The sequence below is a fragment of the Martes martes genome, assembly GCF_963455335.1.
Source record: "Martes martes genome assembly, chromosome: X".
Lineage (NCBI taxonomy): Eukaryota > Metazoa > Chordata > Mammalia > Carnivora > Mustelidae > Martes > Martes martes.
The window spans coordinates 76,316,364-76,335,503 of NC_137897.1; the positions used below are offsets into that span (position 1 = coordinate 76,316,364).

Genomic DNA, 19,140 nt, shown 5'->3' on the forward strand with positions numbered 1-19,140 from the left:
TATATAAATGTTAGTTTTCTCATCTTTAGTCTTAGTAAGGTTGCCCAGAAAGTATATTATCTCCACGGATGTCACCACTTGCCAATTAGGGAAGACAGCAGTGCACAATGAGTAATGACCTCTATATATTATAGACTTTGACACTTGAGCTGTCTGGGGAGGGTATGGATTTTAGGCCATTTAACAGAATCTACAGTGACAAACTTTTTTTTTCCATGAAAAACATTTCCTTTTTTGAATTGTGCAATTTTTCCCCCTTTGGATTCATTTATAAGACCAAAACAAAAGCATTTAATGATGTTTACAGTGAAATGAAACAGCTGAAGACCAGCACATAATCACCGTATTTTGTTTTCTCCTCTTTAAGTCTTTTAGCAGTGGGGCTTCCAGCTGAGCTTGCGTCTAGCTTCTCTCAAGACATAGCCACGCATTCTGAAGCTTCACTGAGCCTAAACACCAAGCTGAATTCATAGTTCTTAATTGAAAAAGACAGGCTGTTTTCCCAGCATGTTTGCATCAGTAAAACATTGAAAATGACATTTGTGCCCAAGTCCATCTGAACACTCTGCCTTAGCAGAACTCTGCTAATGTTTTTATACCCTGGTTTATGCCCCACATGGTTTTAAATAGCTCCTCTTGCTAAAGTATGTGTGGCTGCATTCACAAAAATAGACTCGTCTTCATATATGAGAAAGCCAGTCCTGAGCTTTGTTTTGAGGTGTTTTTCATATGCCCAGAATGTTGCTTGGAGTCAGCCGTGTTTTCTTACACTGGTCTCTCCTATGACCAATGGCAGGCATGTGTATGGAAGCTAGAGGGATTTGGCATAGCAGCCCCACAGACAAAATTGGAAGTTTGGTACTTTCTCCCTTCAGTAAAGGGCATACAATCTGTGGTCAGAGAACAGAGTCTCTCTCTGAGTAAAGTTAACTAGCCTAATATGGAAATAAAACCCACCCCTTTGGTCTCATTAATGCTATGTTCTGTGCAACTCGACTGATCAGTTAAATTTCGTGTACTAAAGCAGAAAGAGGCATTTACTCCTGGTGAGAAGGCATCTGCTCATTTTCTATGTGCTCAGTGCAGTTATTATTGAAGAGAATGTATGCAATATGTATATGTAGTCAGCTTTTAAAACGCCTGAACATTATACAAACCTATGGGATCCACTCAGGGAGGATAAAGAAGAATCTGGTCTGGTGTCAGGACATCTCACAACTCTGTAGATGCTCTTCAGGCATGAGTACAGTGCCCCCCTTGACAACACACTCATTACAGTAAAGTACAGTGTACCTACAAACATTCTGGGTTCTCTGTAATCTATGGCTGTGACTTACATCCAACCATCCCTTACCATGGTCAGGCATCTGAGATCCCATGGAGGTCACGCTGGTGTTCAGCACGTCGTTGACAGCAGTATCACAATACAGGCTCCGCTGGACATCATGCTCACTGTCAGTCTGGTCGCTCTCTTCATGACCACTATCCTTCAGGCTGTTGCCCTCTAAGTCCTTGAAGGTAGAGCTGCTGGGTTGAAGAAAGAATGAGAATTAACTGTGATCATCTAATTTTTAAAATCTTTCAGAGCCAGGATGATGTCAGCTCTCTGGTGAGGCCAACAGTGACTAGATTGCCCAAAAGAGTAGAAGGAAGAGGAATTTCTGTTTAGAGATAATGGAACTTGGGACATCTGGGTGGTTCAGTTGGTTGACTATCCAACTTGTGATTTTGGCTCAGGTCATGATCTTATGGGTTGTGAAATCGAGCCCCGCATCACATCAGGCTCCATGCTCAGTGGGGAATTTGCTTGGGACTCTCTCTCTCCCTCTCCCTCTGCCTCTTTCTCAAGTAAGTAAGTAAATAAATAAATCTAAAAAAAAATAAAGATAATGGAACTTAATGCTGCAGAGAGGTTCCCACTATTGGATGTTGCTGTAGCTAATACTTTCATTCCATTATCTTCAACATTACTACAGGCACGGTGGAAGAAGGTAAAATCTGAAACAACCATCTGCAAAGAATATCACCATTTCAGAAGGTTTTCCCTCTTCTTATATAATTAAAGTAAAATAATAGCTAATGTTTATTGAGCAATTACTATACATAAGGCACTATTCTAAGTGCTTGACATGAATTAACTTTTTTTAATCACCACAACTATGTAAGAGAAAGGTACCACAAATATTCCCATTTACAGATGAGAAAAACAGCAGCACACGGAAGTTACATAACTCGCCCAAGGTCATACAGCTGATAAAAATGCAACAGATCTAAGACCAAACCCAAGCAGTCTAGCTCCAGAGTCTGGACCCTTAACCTCTATGCATACTGCTTTTCCAAAGATGTCTACTAATCCCCTGCAATTGAAGTGGCAGAAATTGAGGTAATGCAATTAAAATAGAAAGGATTATCAGGATCAGAGAGCTCAGGTCAGTTTTAACTGAGAAAGTCAGAGAGACAGTTTCAAAGAAAACAGGGAGAGGAAGGAACTGAGAAGAGAAGCCTCGATGCATGCACAGTAAAACAAAAGTGAGAACCAGAGAGTGAGTTCTAATAAAACTGTTGGTATAGTTATGCAAAGAATATGAAAACTTGCAGCTGAGGAGTTTATGGACCAATTTTTCTTGTATTTATTAAATCAATCCACCATACAATGCCCTAAACATACAATCTAAGAACCTTGAAAAAAAATAGAGAATACCTAAGGTACATCCATAGAGGCCCCACCTGCTATTTCTAATACTTTGTATGTCCTGACAGAATCTGCAGATGTGCAACATAATCCATAAATTATGAATCTGAAATACCTAGTGAATGATGAATCCATTCCCCAGTGAGGAAGCAGCAAAGACAGACTCAAGAAAATGTGTTGTCTCAACAACGGAGAGTGTCATGCTTGTGAATTAGGACAAGTCCAACGGACCTACTATACCTGTGAAAAGGGAGCCTGTGGAGAGAATAGTGCAAACTCGTTTGATGTGCTCAACCTTGTACATCCACAGGCCTGGCTCTTTGAGGCTTCGGTAAGAACATTTAGTACACATGATGAAGAGCTATGCCATGGACACAGTAGATACACTGTCACTCTCCACACTGGTCAAAAGGAATCACTGCAGATTTTTAACATATGACCAACCTAGATGTAGAATGCTTGCTGCTCTGAATATGAAAAAGAAAAGATCAAAAGGGCACTAACTGGAAAGCCATAATTATAAGAAAATGAAGAGCAGGAGTGAGTAAAGCATTGACCTGTTTGCTAATTATTTTCAGAAAGGATCACTGAGCATCACCTGTAATAAAACTAAAATTGTTCAATAAGCCAATGCCCTCAGCTCCTCCAAATTATGTCATGCAGCTCCTCAGCCCTGTGGACCCACCAGCATGTAGTTCTATTAAAAAACCAATCATCTTAAAATTCTTTTACGGTCAAGAATACCAGTTGGAAACGCAGGCTTTAGAGTGTGTAGCCATTTCTAGCTTTACAGCACAGATGTGATGGTGTCCTCTAAATACTAATGCCAGAGCTTGAACAGATTCAAAGTTTGTCTTTTAGAAAAAATAGTATTTGGTCCTGCCCACAGGGACTCCTGCATTTCAGAAGAAAGGAAATGACCTACCTGGTTTGTATACTTTGAAAACAAAATTAATTTTTTGACCTGCACTTCTGGGACCTGGAGCACATGAAAATTTCTTCAATCTACAACACAAAATTGTTGCTCTAAGCCAGAGACGTCAACCCTGAATTGAGTGCATTTCAGCAGTTGCCAAAATAGGCTTGAGACATATGTTGAAGAGGAATATAAGGACAATGCAATTTGCCATCCCTTAGACCAAGGTTTCTCAACCTTGGCACTATTGACATTTTGGGCTACATAATTTGTTGTTGTCAGAGACCATCCTGCACATTGTAGAATGTACAGCAGCATCCCCAGCCTCCATCCATTAGATGCTAGTAGTGCTTCTCCCAGAAGTTATAACCAAAAAGGTCTCCATATATTGCCAAATCATCCTCAGTTGAAAACCACTGCTTTAGACTCTTTAAAACTCTATTCCTGCGGCATGCTGGATTTCCAGACTATGGTGGAAAGAATGCTGTCATTAGAACAAGTGACAATCTATACTATGCCACTTCATTGATTGGACCTTGGGCCTGATAGCTAATGTCTTTGAGCCTCAGTTTCCTTGTCTGTAAAATGCATTTGCTAAAACCTTCTTCACAAGGCCATTTTGAGGACTCAGTGAGATACCCCCCATGAAATACTGGGTAAATTCAAAAGCTCAAAAAATGGTTATTGTTTAATATGATCATTACACCATATGGTAATGTCTTCATTGAGTTATAATTAAATATTATGTCTGTGGTGTTTTTCTAGGATTGATACAGGAAATCTGTATTTAAATAATGTTTCTCTATCTTCCATAAACTATAGTCAGACACTGTTCACTATGTTAATTGCTCCTAGATTTCAGGAACAGGGAAAGAAATTCTGTCAAATGTGTATCCTTCCGTTATCGAAAAATGAGAACTATGTACCCTGGTGTACTTACCATTTTGTCTTGGCTTCTCAAAAGCCTCACAATAAATATAATATTAATTGCTGTGATTTGAATGTCAAGGATCACTATTTATGTTCACCCAATTGGTTTAGATCTGCTTTTTTAAAGTTTGATCATCCATTTTATATGCATCCAAATATTACAAACTATCTCAGAGATTTTGTTTTTTAGGTAAAAATGAGAGACATAATAAAATAGTGAAGGATTGGCTACTTGGAACTGGTAGTGTGAGTGTAAAAAGTCAGGTATTCTTGGCTAAAATCAAAAACACAAGAAATAACAAGTGTTGCTTAGGATGTGGAGAAAAAGGAACCCTCATGCACTGCTGGTAGGAATGCAAACTGGTGCAGCCACTGTGGAAAATAATATGGAGTTTCCTTAAAAAATTAAAAACACAACAAACCTACCATCCAGTAATCCCATTCCTGCATATTTACCCCCAAAATACAAAAACACTAATTTGAAAGGCTATACGTACCCCTATGTTTATTGCAGCATTATGTATTATAGCCAAATTCTAGAAGCAGCCTAACAATCCATCAGCAGTTGAATGGATAAAAAAGAGGTGGTATAGTGTGGTGCAAAAACAATGAATTTTGGAACACTAAAAAGAAATAAAATAAAATAAAATGAAAAAAAAAGAAGAAGTGGTATATATATGAGGGAACATTATTCAGCCACGAAAAGAATGAAATCTTGCCACCTTCAACAACATGGATGGAGCTACAGAGTATAATACTAAGCGAAACAGGTCAGTCAGAGAAAGATGAACACCATACAATTTCACTCACATGTGGAATTTAAAAAACAAAACAAAGAAAGAGAGAGGGAGAGAGAGGCGACCCAAGAAAAAGACTCTTAGCTACAGAGAACAATCTGACAGTTAGTTACCAGAAGGGAGGTAGGGGGCGGGGATGGGTGAAATAGGTGATGGGGATTGAGTACACTTAACGATAAGCACTGAGTAGTGTATAGTATTGATGAATCAGTTTATTGTACACTTGAAACTAATATAACACTGTATGTTAATTATACTGGAATTAAAATTTAAAAACTTAGTAAAAAATTTTTAGAAGACTCCAAAAGTGATAGCTATGTATTCTCTGAAAAAAAAAAAAAAAAGGAAGTAAGAAATCTAACTCCCCTCCCACAAACCCTGGAATAATTAACCCACTTAAAGATCAGTTTGTCCGTGTGATGAACTAAGTACCACTTACTCTAGTCTTGTAAGGACATTTAGTGACTTAATGAATGGATTTGGGTAAAGTTTAAGACCCAGTGAGCAAGATGTTGCAAATTGTGAAACAACCTGGTAAATGGCTACTCACCCAAAACAAATAACAATTTATCCTAGGCATAAAAAAATGCTGATTTCACTTGTTTTATTACCTGTGTACCTCTTGGGAGATGAAAAACTTGTAAACCAACTTTTGTGGGACAATAAATTAGGGGTACCCATTTGCAATGGTATTGTAAATGCAAATGTTTCTATGACAATGCTGGTGGCCAACAAAGGGATAGATTTGTTTGAAAACACCCAGAGCAAGACTCTGAACATAAGAGTTACTCACAAAATGCATCATAAATAAACCTTATTCAAATTCTGACCCCTATTTATCCTTTAAAATATTGGAAATCTTTCCAAAAGCTAGAATAATCTGAAAGGAAACAGGTCATATCTTCCTAGTAGATGACACCACATACCCAAGGAATGCCATCTAAGAGTAATAATGAGAACGAAGTAAAAGTAAAAAGTATTGTAACTATATTTAGGGAATATAAGGATGATTCTTCAGTGGTTCCTGGATCTCCTTCCTGCATCACAATCGCCTTGGGAACCTATGAAAACTGGAGATTCTCTAGGGATGGAGCTAAAGACTGCGTTTAACAAGCTTCCCAGGTGATTCTAATGCACATCAAAGGTCGGAAATTGCTGGGGGGTTTTTAAAGATTTTATTTATTTATTTGACAGAGAGAGAGAGATAGTGAGAGAGGGAACACAAGCAAGGGGAGTGGGAGAGAGAGAAGCAGGCTCTCGGCTGAGCGGGAAGCCCAGTGTGGGGCTGGATCCCAGAACCTGGGGTCATGACCTGAGCCAAAGGCAGACGCTTAATGCCACAGCCACCCAGGAGCCCCAGAAACTGCTGTTCACAGGGAACTTTAGTGCTCTCTTTCATTGGAAAAATGCTGAGATTTCCTTCAACTTCGTTCACCCATTCATTCAAGAAACACGTACTAGCCCTTGTTATAGACAAGGTGTGATACCAGGTGTGGCAAAACCCCCAGAACAATCTGCGTGGAAAAGGAAAGCAATCTGTATGCTTTAGGAGTCGAGGTTCATTTTCCTTACCACACTGCTATGCTATCTTGTTCATTTCCTGCTTTATTTTCTTTGTCTCCAGCCTCATGCCCTGCTTGTCATTGCTCCAGAAGCACTGCAGGTGTAGATATCAAACAGCAGCACAGAAACCAAGCATGAGGAAAGAGTGTTGCAGCAGGAGCAAAGTGCAACTGCCAGCTTTCCTTGCTCTGAGAAGATACCAAGGAAACAAACAGAGCAGGAAGGAAGCACATCCAGAAAAAAATTCTGAACCGTCTCGGTTTGTTAATCTGGAATCCTGACATAAACCTTGGGTATACCTGCAGGTTGCAGGTGATGTTCTGAAAACAAACGAAAATACGGAAATATAACACCAGATTCCGTGGTGCAAAGATGATGTGCCATCTATCTTCCCTTTCCCTTCGAGATCCACACTTTATCCTTCTCAACTTTGATTTATGCTTAGGGAAACCCCCTTGCTCTCTGTCTTTCTGTTGGCTTACCTGAGCGAGAGAAAAAGAAGCCTGGGTGTAAACTGTCTGGACAAGACAGGTAACGACTGCTGGAGAATGCCAAAAAGAAGGGTCCAAGAAGCATTCGTGGATAAGTTGGAAGTGAAGAGAGGAAAAGAAAAAATGGATAGGAAAAGAAGTTCTCAAAACTCTCCTGAAATTGGATTCAAAGAAACAGGACTTGAGGAGCGCCTTGGTGGCTCAGTCGGTTAAGCATCTGCCTTTGGCTCGGATCATGAACTTGGGGTCCTGAGATCCAGCCCCACTTCTTCCCTTCCTGCTCCCTGCTTAGCAGGGAATCTACTTCTCCCTCTGCCATTCCCCCTGCTTATGCTCCTACACTCTCTCTCTCTCTCTCTCTCAGATAAATAAATAAGATCTTTAAAAAAAAAAAAGTGACAGGACTTGATAGTAAAATTAAAACTGGTAAGATTCAGAATTTCTTGGCTGGGAGATTTTTCCATGTGTGTAAATGGATCCTCAAGAAACCACATATAGTGAAACCCCTTTCAAACATCACTGGGAGCTATTTGAACACAGTTTGCAGGGTTTTTATCACCTGGTGTTACCACTCTCTCTTAACATTTTCCACACATTTTACATTTTAAAATCCTTAGTCCCCAGAAAAGCATAGCACACAAGACTTCCTGTATCTTTCCAGGTATTGTGCTTTGTCTAAACTCAATGGATCCCGTAAATTCCAAGGCCTTTGTGGTTTTCCAAAGCCCTCAAGGTTCCAAAAACAGAACCTGGCAGAAATGCACGTGTCCCTGAGCTTTCAGATGTTTCCTCTTAATCAAAGTGGCCCCTGGTAAAAAGTCACTATTTTTGGTTTCAGGCAACATCAGGAGACTTTTTCACTAAAAGCCTATTAAGTCCAGGTTGTGCATTTCATGTGTAAACAAAAACATATAAGGTAATTAATCAAAATCAGAGGTTTCTCCTGAGTCCCAAAGCTGCTGTGGAAATACACATATCCCCAAAATGAAATGTTTGAATATTAAGTTTTCATCTCATCAGTCTGCCTGTTCATTGTACATTCGGGGCTGACCAAAGACAGGAAGGGTCCCCTGGAGAAGGATTTCTGCCATGCTATGAAAATAAGGCTCATGTTATCAGTTTAACCTGGTCATGGGATCCCCAAGTACCCGGAGCTAACCCAAGGGACCTGTGAAGATAAGTCAAGTCAGACTGGCTGGGTGGCTCAGTTGGTTAAACGATGGCCTTCAGTTCAGGTCATGATCCTGGGAGGATCAAGTCCCACATCAGACTCCCCGCTCAGCGGGGAGCCTGTTTCTCCCTCTGATCCTACCCCCTCTCGTGCTCTCTCTCTCTCAAATAAATAAGTAAAATATTTTTTTTAAAAAAAAAGGATAAATCAAGTCACTGTTTTTACCAGAATTCTTCCCAAAAGGTTTGGAATGACAGCCTTAAAGCAAAAATAAAGCAGATTCCTGCTGCGAAGTTACTCTAATCAGTGCACATAAAGAGGGGCCGTTTTCCTATGAAAACAAATCAGTCAGACAATTTTGAATTCCTTACCTTTGAGTTTATTCTGTGAGCTAAGGAAATATTCAAAATGGAGTCCTCCCAAATCCTCAGAAAAAATTCCAAACTGTGCTATGACAGGTAATGCTGGGCTATTCATTTTAATTAACCATAATTAACGATCATCACTTAAGGTCACAAGCAATTCCAGACCAATACAGATAAACCTAGCATGTTTTCAGGCGTTACTGTGCATCATGAATTAAATTAAATATTACTTAAAGTGGCTTGTTCAACAAGCCAGTTTATTCTTCAAATCCTATTCATCTGGCGATACAAATTTATGGTATCAGAGTCGGCAAAATAATAGCATTTTCACATCTTCTCTACTGTAGCTCTAACGTACCCTGCTTGCCTCTCTATTTTATTTATATTATTTTAACAAATATGCTCAGAGTTTAATTTTAGCTGCAAATAACCCCTGGACCATTCAAGAAGATATCTGCATGAAGCAATAATAAAGGCATCAACTGAATAGTCAGTCCTGGTTTTTCAGCACAATAAATTCTCCATTTTGTTTAGTTCTCCCTCCTTAGTGGGCTCCCTGAACCTTGGTGCCCCACCACATGGAAACTTCCTTGGCAGTCTTCAGCTCTGTACTCTGCAGCTCCATGGATAACTGAGTTATGACCAACCAACCACTCATATCTTAATTTTGAATGCTGTATTTGAATCACTTCCAAATATTTTAAGAAATATGGAATTCATACAAAGATTCTTTTCCTCTCTCATCTACAAAATTCTTAAAAGATAAGAAATTAGTTAATCTGCCATTAACATAGCTTTAAGATGATTCCAGTGTTGATGGAATAACCGCGATCTTGAAATTCATTGAAAGTTCCACATGAGAAACTGCTTTAAGGCCTCTCTTCATTTAAGTGCAGAGCAACAAGAATTTCTATATTAACATGATTTTGAAAGTATCTGTTCTCTAATATTAGATTTCAAAATCATCATATAAAACCGTATTTTAATACGACCCCAGTTTTTTTTTAATTTGTGTTTATGCATACCTTTTCATGTAAAGAAATATGGTAAAATGCCAACAATGATTATTTTGGCATAGTGAAATTATCAGTGATTTCTTTAAATGTTTTTCTGAATTTTTCAAATCTCTTACAATAAGCAGATAGGCATTTGTTGTAAAACCCCAAAACAAAGGCATCATGGGGCACCTGGGTGGCTCAGCCAGTTAAGCACCCGACTCCTTAATTTTGGCTCCACTCATGGTCTCGGGGTCATAAGATCCAGCCCCAAAGTCAGCCACCCTGCTCAGCAGGAAGTCTGCTTGAGAGTCTCTCTCTGTCTCTCTCTCTTTCTCTCTCTCAAATAAATTTTTAAAAATCTTAAAAAAAAAACAAAGGCATCATTTAAAAGGTTTAATCTGGTCTGCTTTTTATATTAAATGAAGCTTGGTTGTAGAAACAGGCAAGCAAACCAACATACCTTTTAATTAAATGGGCTCGGCTGTTCACGTAGTTGGAATCAAAGGAATAGTTTTCAGTCTGCAATAGGAAAAAAAAGATTAAAAATGTTACATAGACAGTTCATGAAAAGAGCCAAACTGTCCTACTTAGGGAGAATTTTTCTGCCTGGTGAGAAGCAATGAATGAATCAGAAACCAAGGCGTAGTCGGGTAACAGCCTGAGGAATGCCTGCTGCCTCTTTAGAGCCCTGGGGGCTCTGCTGAGGCAGCCCTCACCTGCAGACCAAGATGAAATTGACACAAACATCCCCTAGAATATGGATGGCTACTGACCATGCAAGCACTTAGAGGAAGATACAGCATGACCCACAATCTTTACAGATACTAATTGCTTCCCATTCCCAGTGGATATAATTCTGTGCCCATCAAATTGACTGGAAGTTCAAAGGTATTTTTATTAGTAGCAGATAATTAACATGTTAAAATATTTATTCCATAGCTATGGAAATGCAGGCAAGGTAATCCCCTTCTGTGGATTTAAACTCTGCACTTCCCTTTGTTTTAAGACATTTTGCTCAGTACTGGTTATACAGGAAGGCCTTAGTTTTATCACAGATATAAAGGCAAACAAGTATTATGCCTGAAACCCAGTGAAGGGCAGTCCACAGGGGGTACCAAAGCCTTTCATGTGAAACATGAAGTCTGCAAGCAAACCCTGTCTCAGCTCCTATCATTAAAACACTACTGCCTAATCTGGTTACAGTAGGACTGCAAGAGAAACAGCTTTATAAAAGCAAATGCAGAATACCTGCCAGATGAAAGAAATGGGAAAATGTTTAGGAGCACCCAAAGGGGGCAGCCTTAGAAGAGGGGAATGCAGGTAAATGTTGATGCTGAAGTAACTGCAAGTCCTGGTAAAATTAATCTTATCCCCAACACTAAAGTACTACTCTCACTGAATCACTGCAGATACTGGAAAATGCCCAAACGCATCTCCATCCTCCTGCTAGCCTACCAGACATCCTCACCATGCTCACCATTCCCTGGGGCCCTCCCGAAGTCACTTCAATTAAAAGTGCCTAAAAAAGGAAACACAATAGCTATCTAGCTAACAAAAGAACAGGTTGCTTTCAGGTGACTACCTGTCAGACATTAACTGTGAGGGGCTCTTAGATGCGGCTATTGGTTTCAAGGAACTCAAGAGTTTGGTAGAAAAGAAAACGGGATAGGTGATAGCAAATCCAACCACCATATGAGTACCAAACAGCTAACAGTCAGGGTAGGGACCCTGAGTATCTAGAGGAGGTGGAGATGGCAGTGGTGGGTAGGTGGGAGAAAAGAGGAGAGAGTATTATGAAGAAAACTAAATCCCACCATTGCCTTGTACTTACTCAGGCACGCTCATGCCCACTACATGCTCCTCATTTGAAGATGGGGTCTGTAATATCCACTCACACTGCTTTTATCTAGAGGACAAAAATGCCCTTTAATGGAAACCACAAGTGATTTTTGGTTCTGTTGGAAGGAATGGATTGGGAGAGTAAAAAATCAAAAGAGTCAGTTCATTTCTAATTCGTTCATAAGAAAATGCATGCTGAAATTTTTGCAAATACAGTTACAGGAAGAAGAGGCCAACTTGAAGCTGCATTGGGAATACAATGCTGGAAGCACTGCTGGAAGAGGTAATCCATCAGTCAGTCAACCAACAAACATTTCTTGAATTAATTTATTATACCAACATAATGGGCAAAAATTGTGCTGGGTAAGTGTGCTCTTTTATGATAGTCGATACAATATATATTTAATATATTTAAATAATGGAAGTCTCCACCTGCCAAAAAGCATGCTATCCAATTAAAACAGGAAATTGATTAAGTACTCAGGAGTTCAATGACTAGTTCCACTGGACGGCCTTGGGTAAATTACCTAATTTTGGCATGCCTCACTTTCTTCCCATATAAAATAGGGAAAAAAGAACATGAATCCAAATGGGAAGTACAACTGAATTTATCATGACTCTTGGTGGAAATGGTGGGAATCCTTATCCCCTGCTTTCTACAGAACATGAAGCACTAGTCGTGAGGCAGATTTCTAGAACCAATGTTCCCATAGTGGATGGGGCTCTGTTGAGTCATCCATTGTCTTTTTATTTTTGTAATCGGTCTCAGGTCTCTTTGTGAGGCCACTTGATTGTAGTTATGGAAACAACCTATGAAACAGAATTATTCTAATTAATAGCATACACTATTCTGACCCCATTAATACTACATTCCAAACAACTGAGCTAACTGGCCATAAGAGAGCCTATTATGGGTCTGTGTATATTGATGTCAACTGTTCTTGCTCATATTGATTCGAGGTATGTGCTCAAACCCAACTTTTGTGCATTGAAAGGTTACATTTTTTCCACACTTCAGATGAAGCAAAGAATGAGACTCAGACCACCCTGAAGAAAGAAATAATCTTTTCTTAATGAATAGTTTGCATGTCTTAAACTAGTGGTTCTCAACCCTAATGCACATTAGGATCAACTAGGGAACTTGGGGGTTTTTTAAAATACTATTGCCGAGGTCCCACTTCAAGAGATTCTGAGGTAATTGGCCTGGTGTAGGGCCCAGGCATTGGTGTTTCTTAAAGCTTCACAGGTACTTCTCACTTACATCCAGAGGAGAGAACTGTCCTGAGCAAAGGACCGACCACAGGCTTTGACTGTGTGTTTTGTGTGCTGTGTTTTCTAAAGCAAGCCCAGCTGTTTAGAGGACATCTCTTCTGTCAGATTATTTGTCAAGGTCATCTCAATACAGGCTAAAAAACCAGGGCAGAAATACACTTTTTAAAGAAGTAATAAAAGAGCTTTTCTTTTTTGCATGAAAATATTGGCTCCTGGTTAGCCTTATTTAATCAAAATTTGCTTGACATTATTCCAATCCCCTCTCTAAGTATTCTAAATGGCAAATAACATGAAACATTTGAGAGGGAAAATTTTCTGTAAATGTCACATTAATTTCACTAGGAAATGTCCCCATCTCTAATGAGACAGCCAAGTTAATGCAGGAACACAGTAAAGAGACAAGAACAACATTTGCTTCTGAAAAAACAAATTTTGACATTAAAAAATGGGTCTAGAGCAAACTTTTATTTCCATCCTCAATGGAATGGAAAATAAGAGTCACTTTCCCACCATTTAGTATATTTCTCCCAAATCCTTTCTTTAATTAGAAGTGTTTATCCTAGGAAATCATTGAGAACAGACTTTTCTCACTTGGCTTAGGTTTAATAACACCTTGATTCTCTGAAAACCTGAAGAATAAGTACTTCTGGATAGCTGGGATTTTTTTTTTTTAGATAGCTTAAGGCTTTCCTCTGCAAGGACCAAAACTTTGATTTAAAATCCTAACCATTCTGCCTTGTTTATTGGTTACTTAGAAGCGCCCTTCTAAACATAAATCACTGTACCACGCAGGCTTTGCCGGTACACTCACTGATCCCAAAGTGCTCTGGTTTTTGAGTTCTTGTCTTTAATTTTTAACATATGTCCTTCACCACCTTGCTATCAAACACTCAGGATTATTACCTCCCAGTGCTATCAATATATCAAAAACAGTTCCTCTTCCATTTCAAGTTTGATCCTTCTACTCTACTGTGTTCTTAGAAACTTTCTTTGTCTGGAAAATAAGAGGTAAGGTCTGGGCAGAGAGCTGAAATGTTGTTGTTCAAAGTGGGAAATTAAGTGATCTTTAATATAGAGACTCTTGTATAATGTTTTGGTTCTTGTTTTTTGGTTTTTTTACCTGCTTTGGAGCCTTCTTTGACTACTACTTCCTATTCTGAGCTCCCTTCTGGATATGTGAGGTTTCCAACAAGACTTCTGGGTAGGTGGTATGCTATTATGTCTCTATGTTAATAAGTCTGGCACATCACAAGTCCAATTCTTCCATTTTGTCAGGCCCCCAAGGTACCAGAATGTCCTACTTTAATTGTCATTTTGCATTACTTTTACAGTTCACTGAATTTTACCCTAGTCTCTGGAAGAGTGACTGTGACTCGCTCAGCACCACATTTATCACCAGGAGAGACTTTAACCCTCAGGAGAAAGAAACCAATAAATGCAGATAGCCAGGACTAGAATATTTGCCCATAGCACAAATCCCCAGTCACTACACAAAGCTACAAAAGGTTGCAGACACTGAGATTAAAGCAGAGCATACTCAAACCTTAAGGTTTTCATTTGAAAATGAACAGCCTTTTTAAAATATACTTTAAAAGTACCATCAAAATGAAAAATATCTAAATTGAAATCTGCTATCTAATTATTTTGTTTTAATTTTTAACTCTTGATCATTTTAGCAATACAAATAGGAAAACTAGAATTACAAATCAGATGCACAGTAAAGTGATTTTAAAACCCCTGTCCTTTTTTTAACTGCTGATGTCTATTAATGATAATTGTACTTATGGGTCATGATGAAAAGACCCATAATCTTTTCTAAAACCAGTTTCTGTTTTAGATGTTCAAATGACAACTCTTCACAAAGGCATTTTTAGGAGATGAATTGACAAATGGCTTTTTCCTACTTCCTATCTCCAACACATAAAAATGAAAACGTAAATTCTATATAGAAATAAAGCCAACATGCCTCCAGCTAGGATGTATATTCAAAGACTCATCCATTCAGACAGCAGCAGCTGAAGCAGGAATTAGTGAAGATGGAATAAAAGGTACCATCTCTAAAGTTGCCATCACTAGAAAGCCATCACTACATAAGGGTAAATATGGGTTTACCCTTATGTAGTGAACTGGAAAACAAACCAAGTAAGCTCCCAGGAATTTTGCCTACACACATCTCAGGCCTAATTCTCATTCATCCATTCACTCATTCATTCATTCATTCATTCTCTCTCTCTCCTCCCTCCTTCCCCTCTTCCATCCCTCCCTTCCTCTCACTCTCTCTCTCATGCATAGTCAAAAACATCCATTTTGACTACAGTGAGCAATATAGTATAGCGGGATAACCTGGATTCCCTCCCCATGTTTGTCACTGACTCACTGATGGCCTTGAATAAATTACCTTATCTCTCTTCAGGCCTTAATTTAGCTATCTATAAAATGAAGAGAATAACCCAAATGATGTCAGTGTTCCCTTTAAGCTCCAAAAATTCTAGGACTCTAAAACAAAAGGTTCTCATTCATTCATTCATCCATTTAATAAACATGCACCAACCCCTGCAGATGAAAGAAAAAAAAAAAAGACATAAGCTGCACCTGCAAGGAAGTCACAAACTAATGGACTTCTTACCAGGGATGGTTAAAATGTCAGCCATTCGGACAAAAAAAATAAAAAATACATACACACACGCATATACACAAACACACACACCCTACACACACAAAGAGTGGCACATACTCTCCTGCAGATACACATATATACTTATACACAGGCTGCTAGAGTACAACATGGAGAATCACACTGCTACTTCATAGAGCTAAATAACACCATAATGGCTTGATGAGAGGAGGTGACTCACAGAGGACGATCTGGCCTTTATATTTCTTACACATACAAACTCACATCATAAATAAAGGCAACCTCTCTCTCCTATCAAATGGGTTATAAAATTCTTAAAGTTTTTCAAATGAGTGCGTGTATCTGTTCCTTTAGCTCCATTTCCACAGCCTTCCTCACCTTGTGCCACTGTTTCCTCATCTGTGTTTGCTTTTTACTCCAGCCCATTCTGCAAAATGCTATGTGGATAATCTTCCTCCCCCCGTTTTCATTACAGCACTTCTCTTCCCAAGGGTTTCAGGAACTCTTTACAGAGGGTTTCTTGATGGATTCAGCCTTAAATCTAAATTAAATCTTTAGTTGAGTGGTCATCCAATATCAGCCCTCTAATTTTCCCATATCTAATGTACCTCGTTTTTAATATATCTACATCACTGGTCATGCCACACTACTTAGCATTTTCTCAGCACTGTGTACAGACTGCGCAATGTAGTTATGTATTTCCATACGTTCTATGATTATTTCACGTGTAGTATGTCAGTTCATCCTCCAGCTGGGCTGGACGCTCTCTTTTCAGTCCTCACTGCCACAATGCTAGACCCTTAGCCACTATTCATAAAATGCATTGGTGAATGAATAAAGAAGAGCTCGAAGAGGTTAATAATGAGGCTACTTATCACAATGAAAGCAGATGATCAATTCTATTAGGCCAAGTGGTCCTGTTTCTTCAGAAAGCATCCATTCTCCACACTGCCTTCTGTAGTTACAATTTGTTCTCTGTCCTCACTCCCAACCATTACCTTATAAATATACAGTAGTCTGGATATAACTGCCAGGGATAAGCTGACACACTTTGGTGCTTTCTGCCCATCTAAATCCATCAGTCCTGCCACATCTCTGGGAATGGCAACAGTGACACAAGATAGTGTTTCCAAACCAAAGCAGATAAAACTTCTGTAAGGAGATAAGGCTCTGCCAGATTGCAGCTCTCTGAGTCACAGATTGACAGTGTGGCAGCTACATTTCTACATGTGAAAGAGAATTCTAGGATTCCAGTGGCTTTCAAAACGGGGCTATCTACAGGGAAACACAGGCCATGTGGTTAACTAACATCCAACAAGTCAAGCTGAAAGAGTTCCCCTCTTAGTAGCCTTTCATCATCACTCCTAAATTTCACTATCCCCATCAATGTGGTCACACTATCCAGAGATGACAAAGGCATCCTAGGGAAAGTGCTTTTCTCTGCCTTCATTGTTGACTGGGCCAAAGTTGTGCCTTTAGAAGAGCAACCCAGTTGCCAATTTTACTACAGAGACCTCCTTGAGAAACACAGCAGCTTTCTGCAGGCATCCATGCAATTCAGAGGCAAAAGCCTGCTAGAGGACCAGGCTAAGCACCATACCATTAAATAGATGAGCAAAGCCTTCCAAATAAGACTCTGGGATCTTTTTCTAAGTGTTCTGTGGGGTGTAGTGCACTATAAAGTAGTATCTGCTTGTAAAAAGCTTTCAGGAACCAGTTGATGTCTAGTCTATGCACAAATGCAAAATCAACAAGACCTCGGTATGAGTAAAAATAGCTTATTAGTAAATAAGAAGAATCCAATCATGTGAGCCACGCTATCTCATCCCACTAAACAAAATTCACCCTGAGAAGCAAAGAGCTATCAGTCACATTTGCCAGCGGAACAAACCCTGGGGTCCAATCACCATCCCCAACTATATAACTACAATGTATTAAAGCTATTTTGCAGGCACAGAGTGCCTTTCATCCCCAAATATCAAAGTACTTTACAAGCAGGTGCCAACGTTATTCCCCTCTTAAAGAGCCAAGAAAACAAACACTATAGGTTAAGTGCTACAGCCATGTTAAATACTGAGTCAGTAGAACAAGCCACAAAAACAAGGACAGCAAGAAAAATTCCCAGGAGCACTGTTCTTGGCATTACCAACTACTGAGACAGAGAACAAACACACGGTGGTAACATCAAGGAAGTGATTAGTCTGCTTTACATCTATCTTCCTCAGCATGACTTTCTCAGTTCCTTTCCATGAGTGAATCGGGAGAGTATAGTCTAGCAGTTAGACAAAGATAAATTTGGCACATGCTAACTGAGGGTAGTTCTCCAGTCCCAGCTGGAAAGACTAATCACAGAGTCCAAAGGATCCAGGAACAAGACACTTTTCATCCCTAGACCTTGGTGACTATTTCAACTGTCCTTTTGAGGCACTGGCAACCAACCATCTTTACAAGGTAACCTAACATGACTAGTGATGACTTTATGGGGTAGCTCCAATTTCAGAAACTATGACTTGGTAAACCTGGCCCAACTGAGAATAAGAAACAAATACAAGACTTCCCACAAGAAATGGCCCAGGGATTCACATATCCCCTCTCCTGAATACAACCAATGTTTGACCCCTTCTGGCTTCGGGAAGGCCCAGCACACTCTCAGAAGCTGAGCTGGTCTATTCCTTTCTGCTAGATTCTAGTTCATCGGTGCTTCAAGTCTCTGTTATTTAGCTGCTACGGAGGCCTAACTTCCTGCCGAGTATAATTTCTATTGAGGAGACTTGTCAGCTGAAAAGACTTAAAACGTTTGGAGAGAAAACAATGGGTGGCCCTGTGCCTGTGGGCCAAAACAACACCCCCCAAATCCAACTCCAACCCCAATCTCGTTGTTTATATTATACATCACTTAAAACCCAGTTGCTTATTTAAGATTGAAGAGTTAACAGCCTTTGGCATATCATACTATATTCATTTCCCTGGTACCAGCCTGATGCTCGAGCTTGTAACATGTAATCATGCTGACCAAAAACAGTCAAGTAATATACAATCTTAGAAATTGTGAATGTGTTAGCTTGATGTTTTCTAATTAGATACAATACAACAGACAATTTCCTTATTTGTGGTCAATGAAATTCTCCACAGTTCTCTTTTGGTGCCACTATTTCGATTACTGCCACAGCAAACAGAGGCATATCTCAGTTTGGTGGAATGTGTAGTGTCAGATATGTGCATACACAGCATCTGCTTGTATTTACTGTCACAAAAAATGTAAACAGATTATTTATTTCTGATCTTTTAAGTGCTAATTTCGAATTTAATGAGGCACAATAAATATTTCTCAGAACCAGACTCCATGGTTGCCTAACATTGGCAACCCTCTAATTATGTCTGTAATTTAAATAAAGGGCCCTGACCACTGAAGGAAAGCCACAGTAGCCTCCATTTTCTAGCAACTTCAACAGGCATTGCAGCAAATCAGTG

The 19,140-nt window shown here is 39.4% G+C and overlaps 1 protein-coding gene across 3 annotated transcripts in view; it reads right to left on the bottom strand.

Moving 5' to 3' along the window:
• The window catches only part of PCDH19 (protocadherin 19), a gene marked incomplete at its 5' end in the record, with an annotated part of 127,773 nt that overhangs the window by 57,789 nt on the left and 50,844 nt on the right, over positions 1 to 19,140 (bottom strand). For 2 of the 3 annotated variants that reach the window (XM_080795892.1, XM_080795890.1), the window contains 2 exons: positions 1,355 to 1,527; positions 10,384 to 10,442. In XM_080795892.1, coding sequence (XP_080652018.1) covers positions 1,355 to 1,527; positions 10,384 to 10,442 — 232 coding nt within the window. The remainder of the gene's footprint in view (positions 1 to 1,354; positions 1,528 to 10,383; positions 10,443 to 19,140) is intronic. The other variant, XM_080795891.1, reaches the window with a different exon arrangement.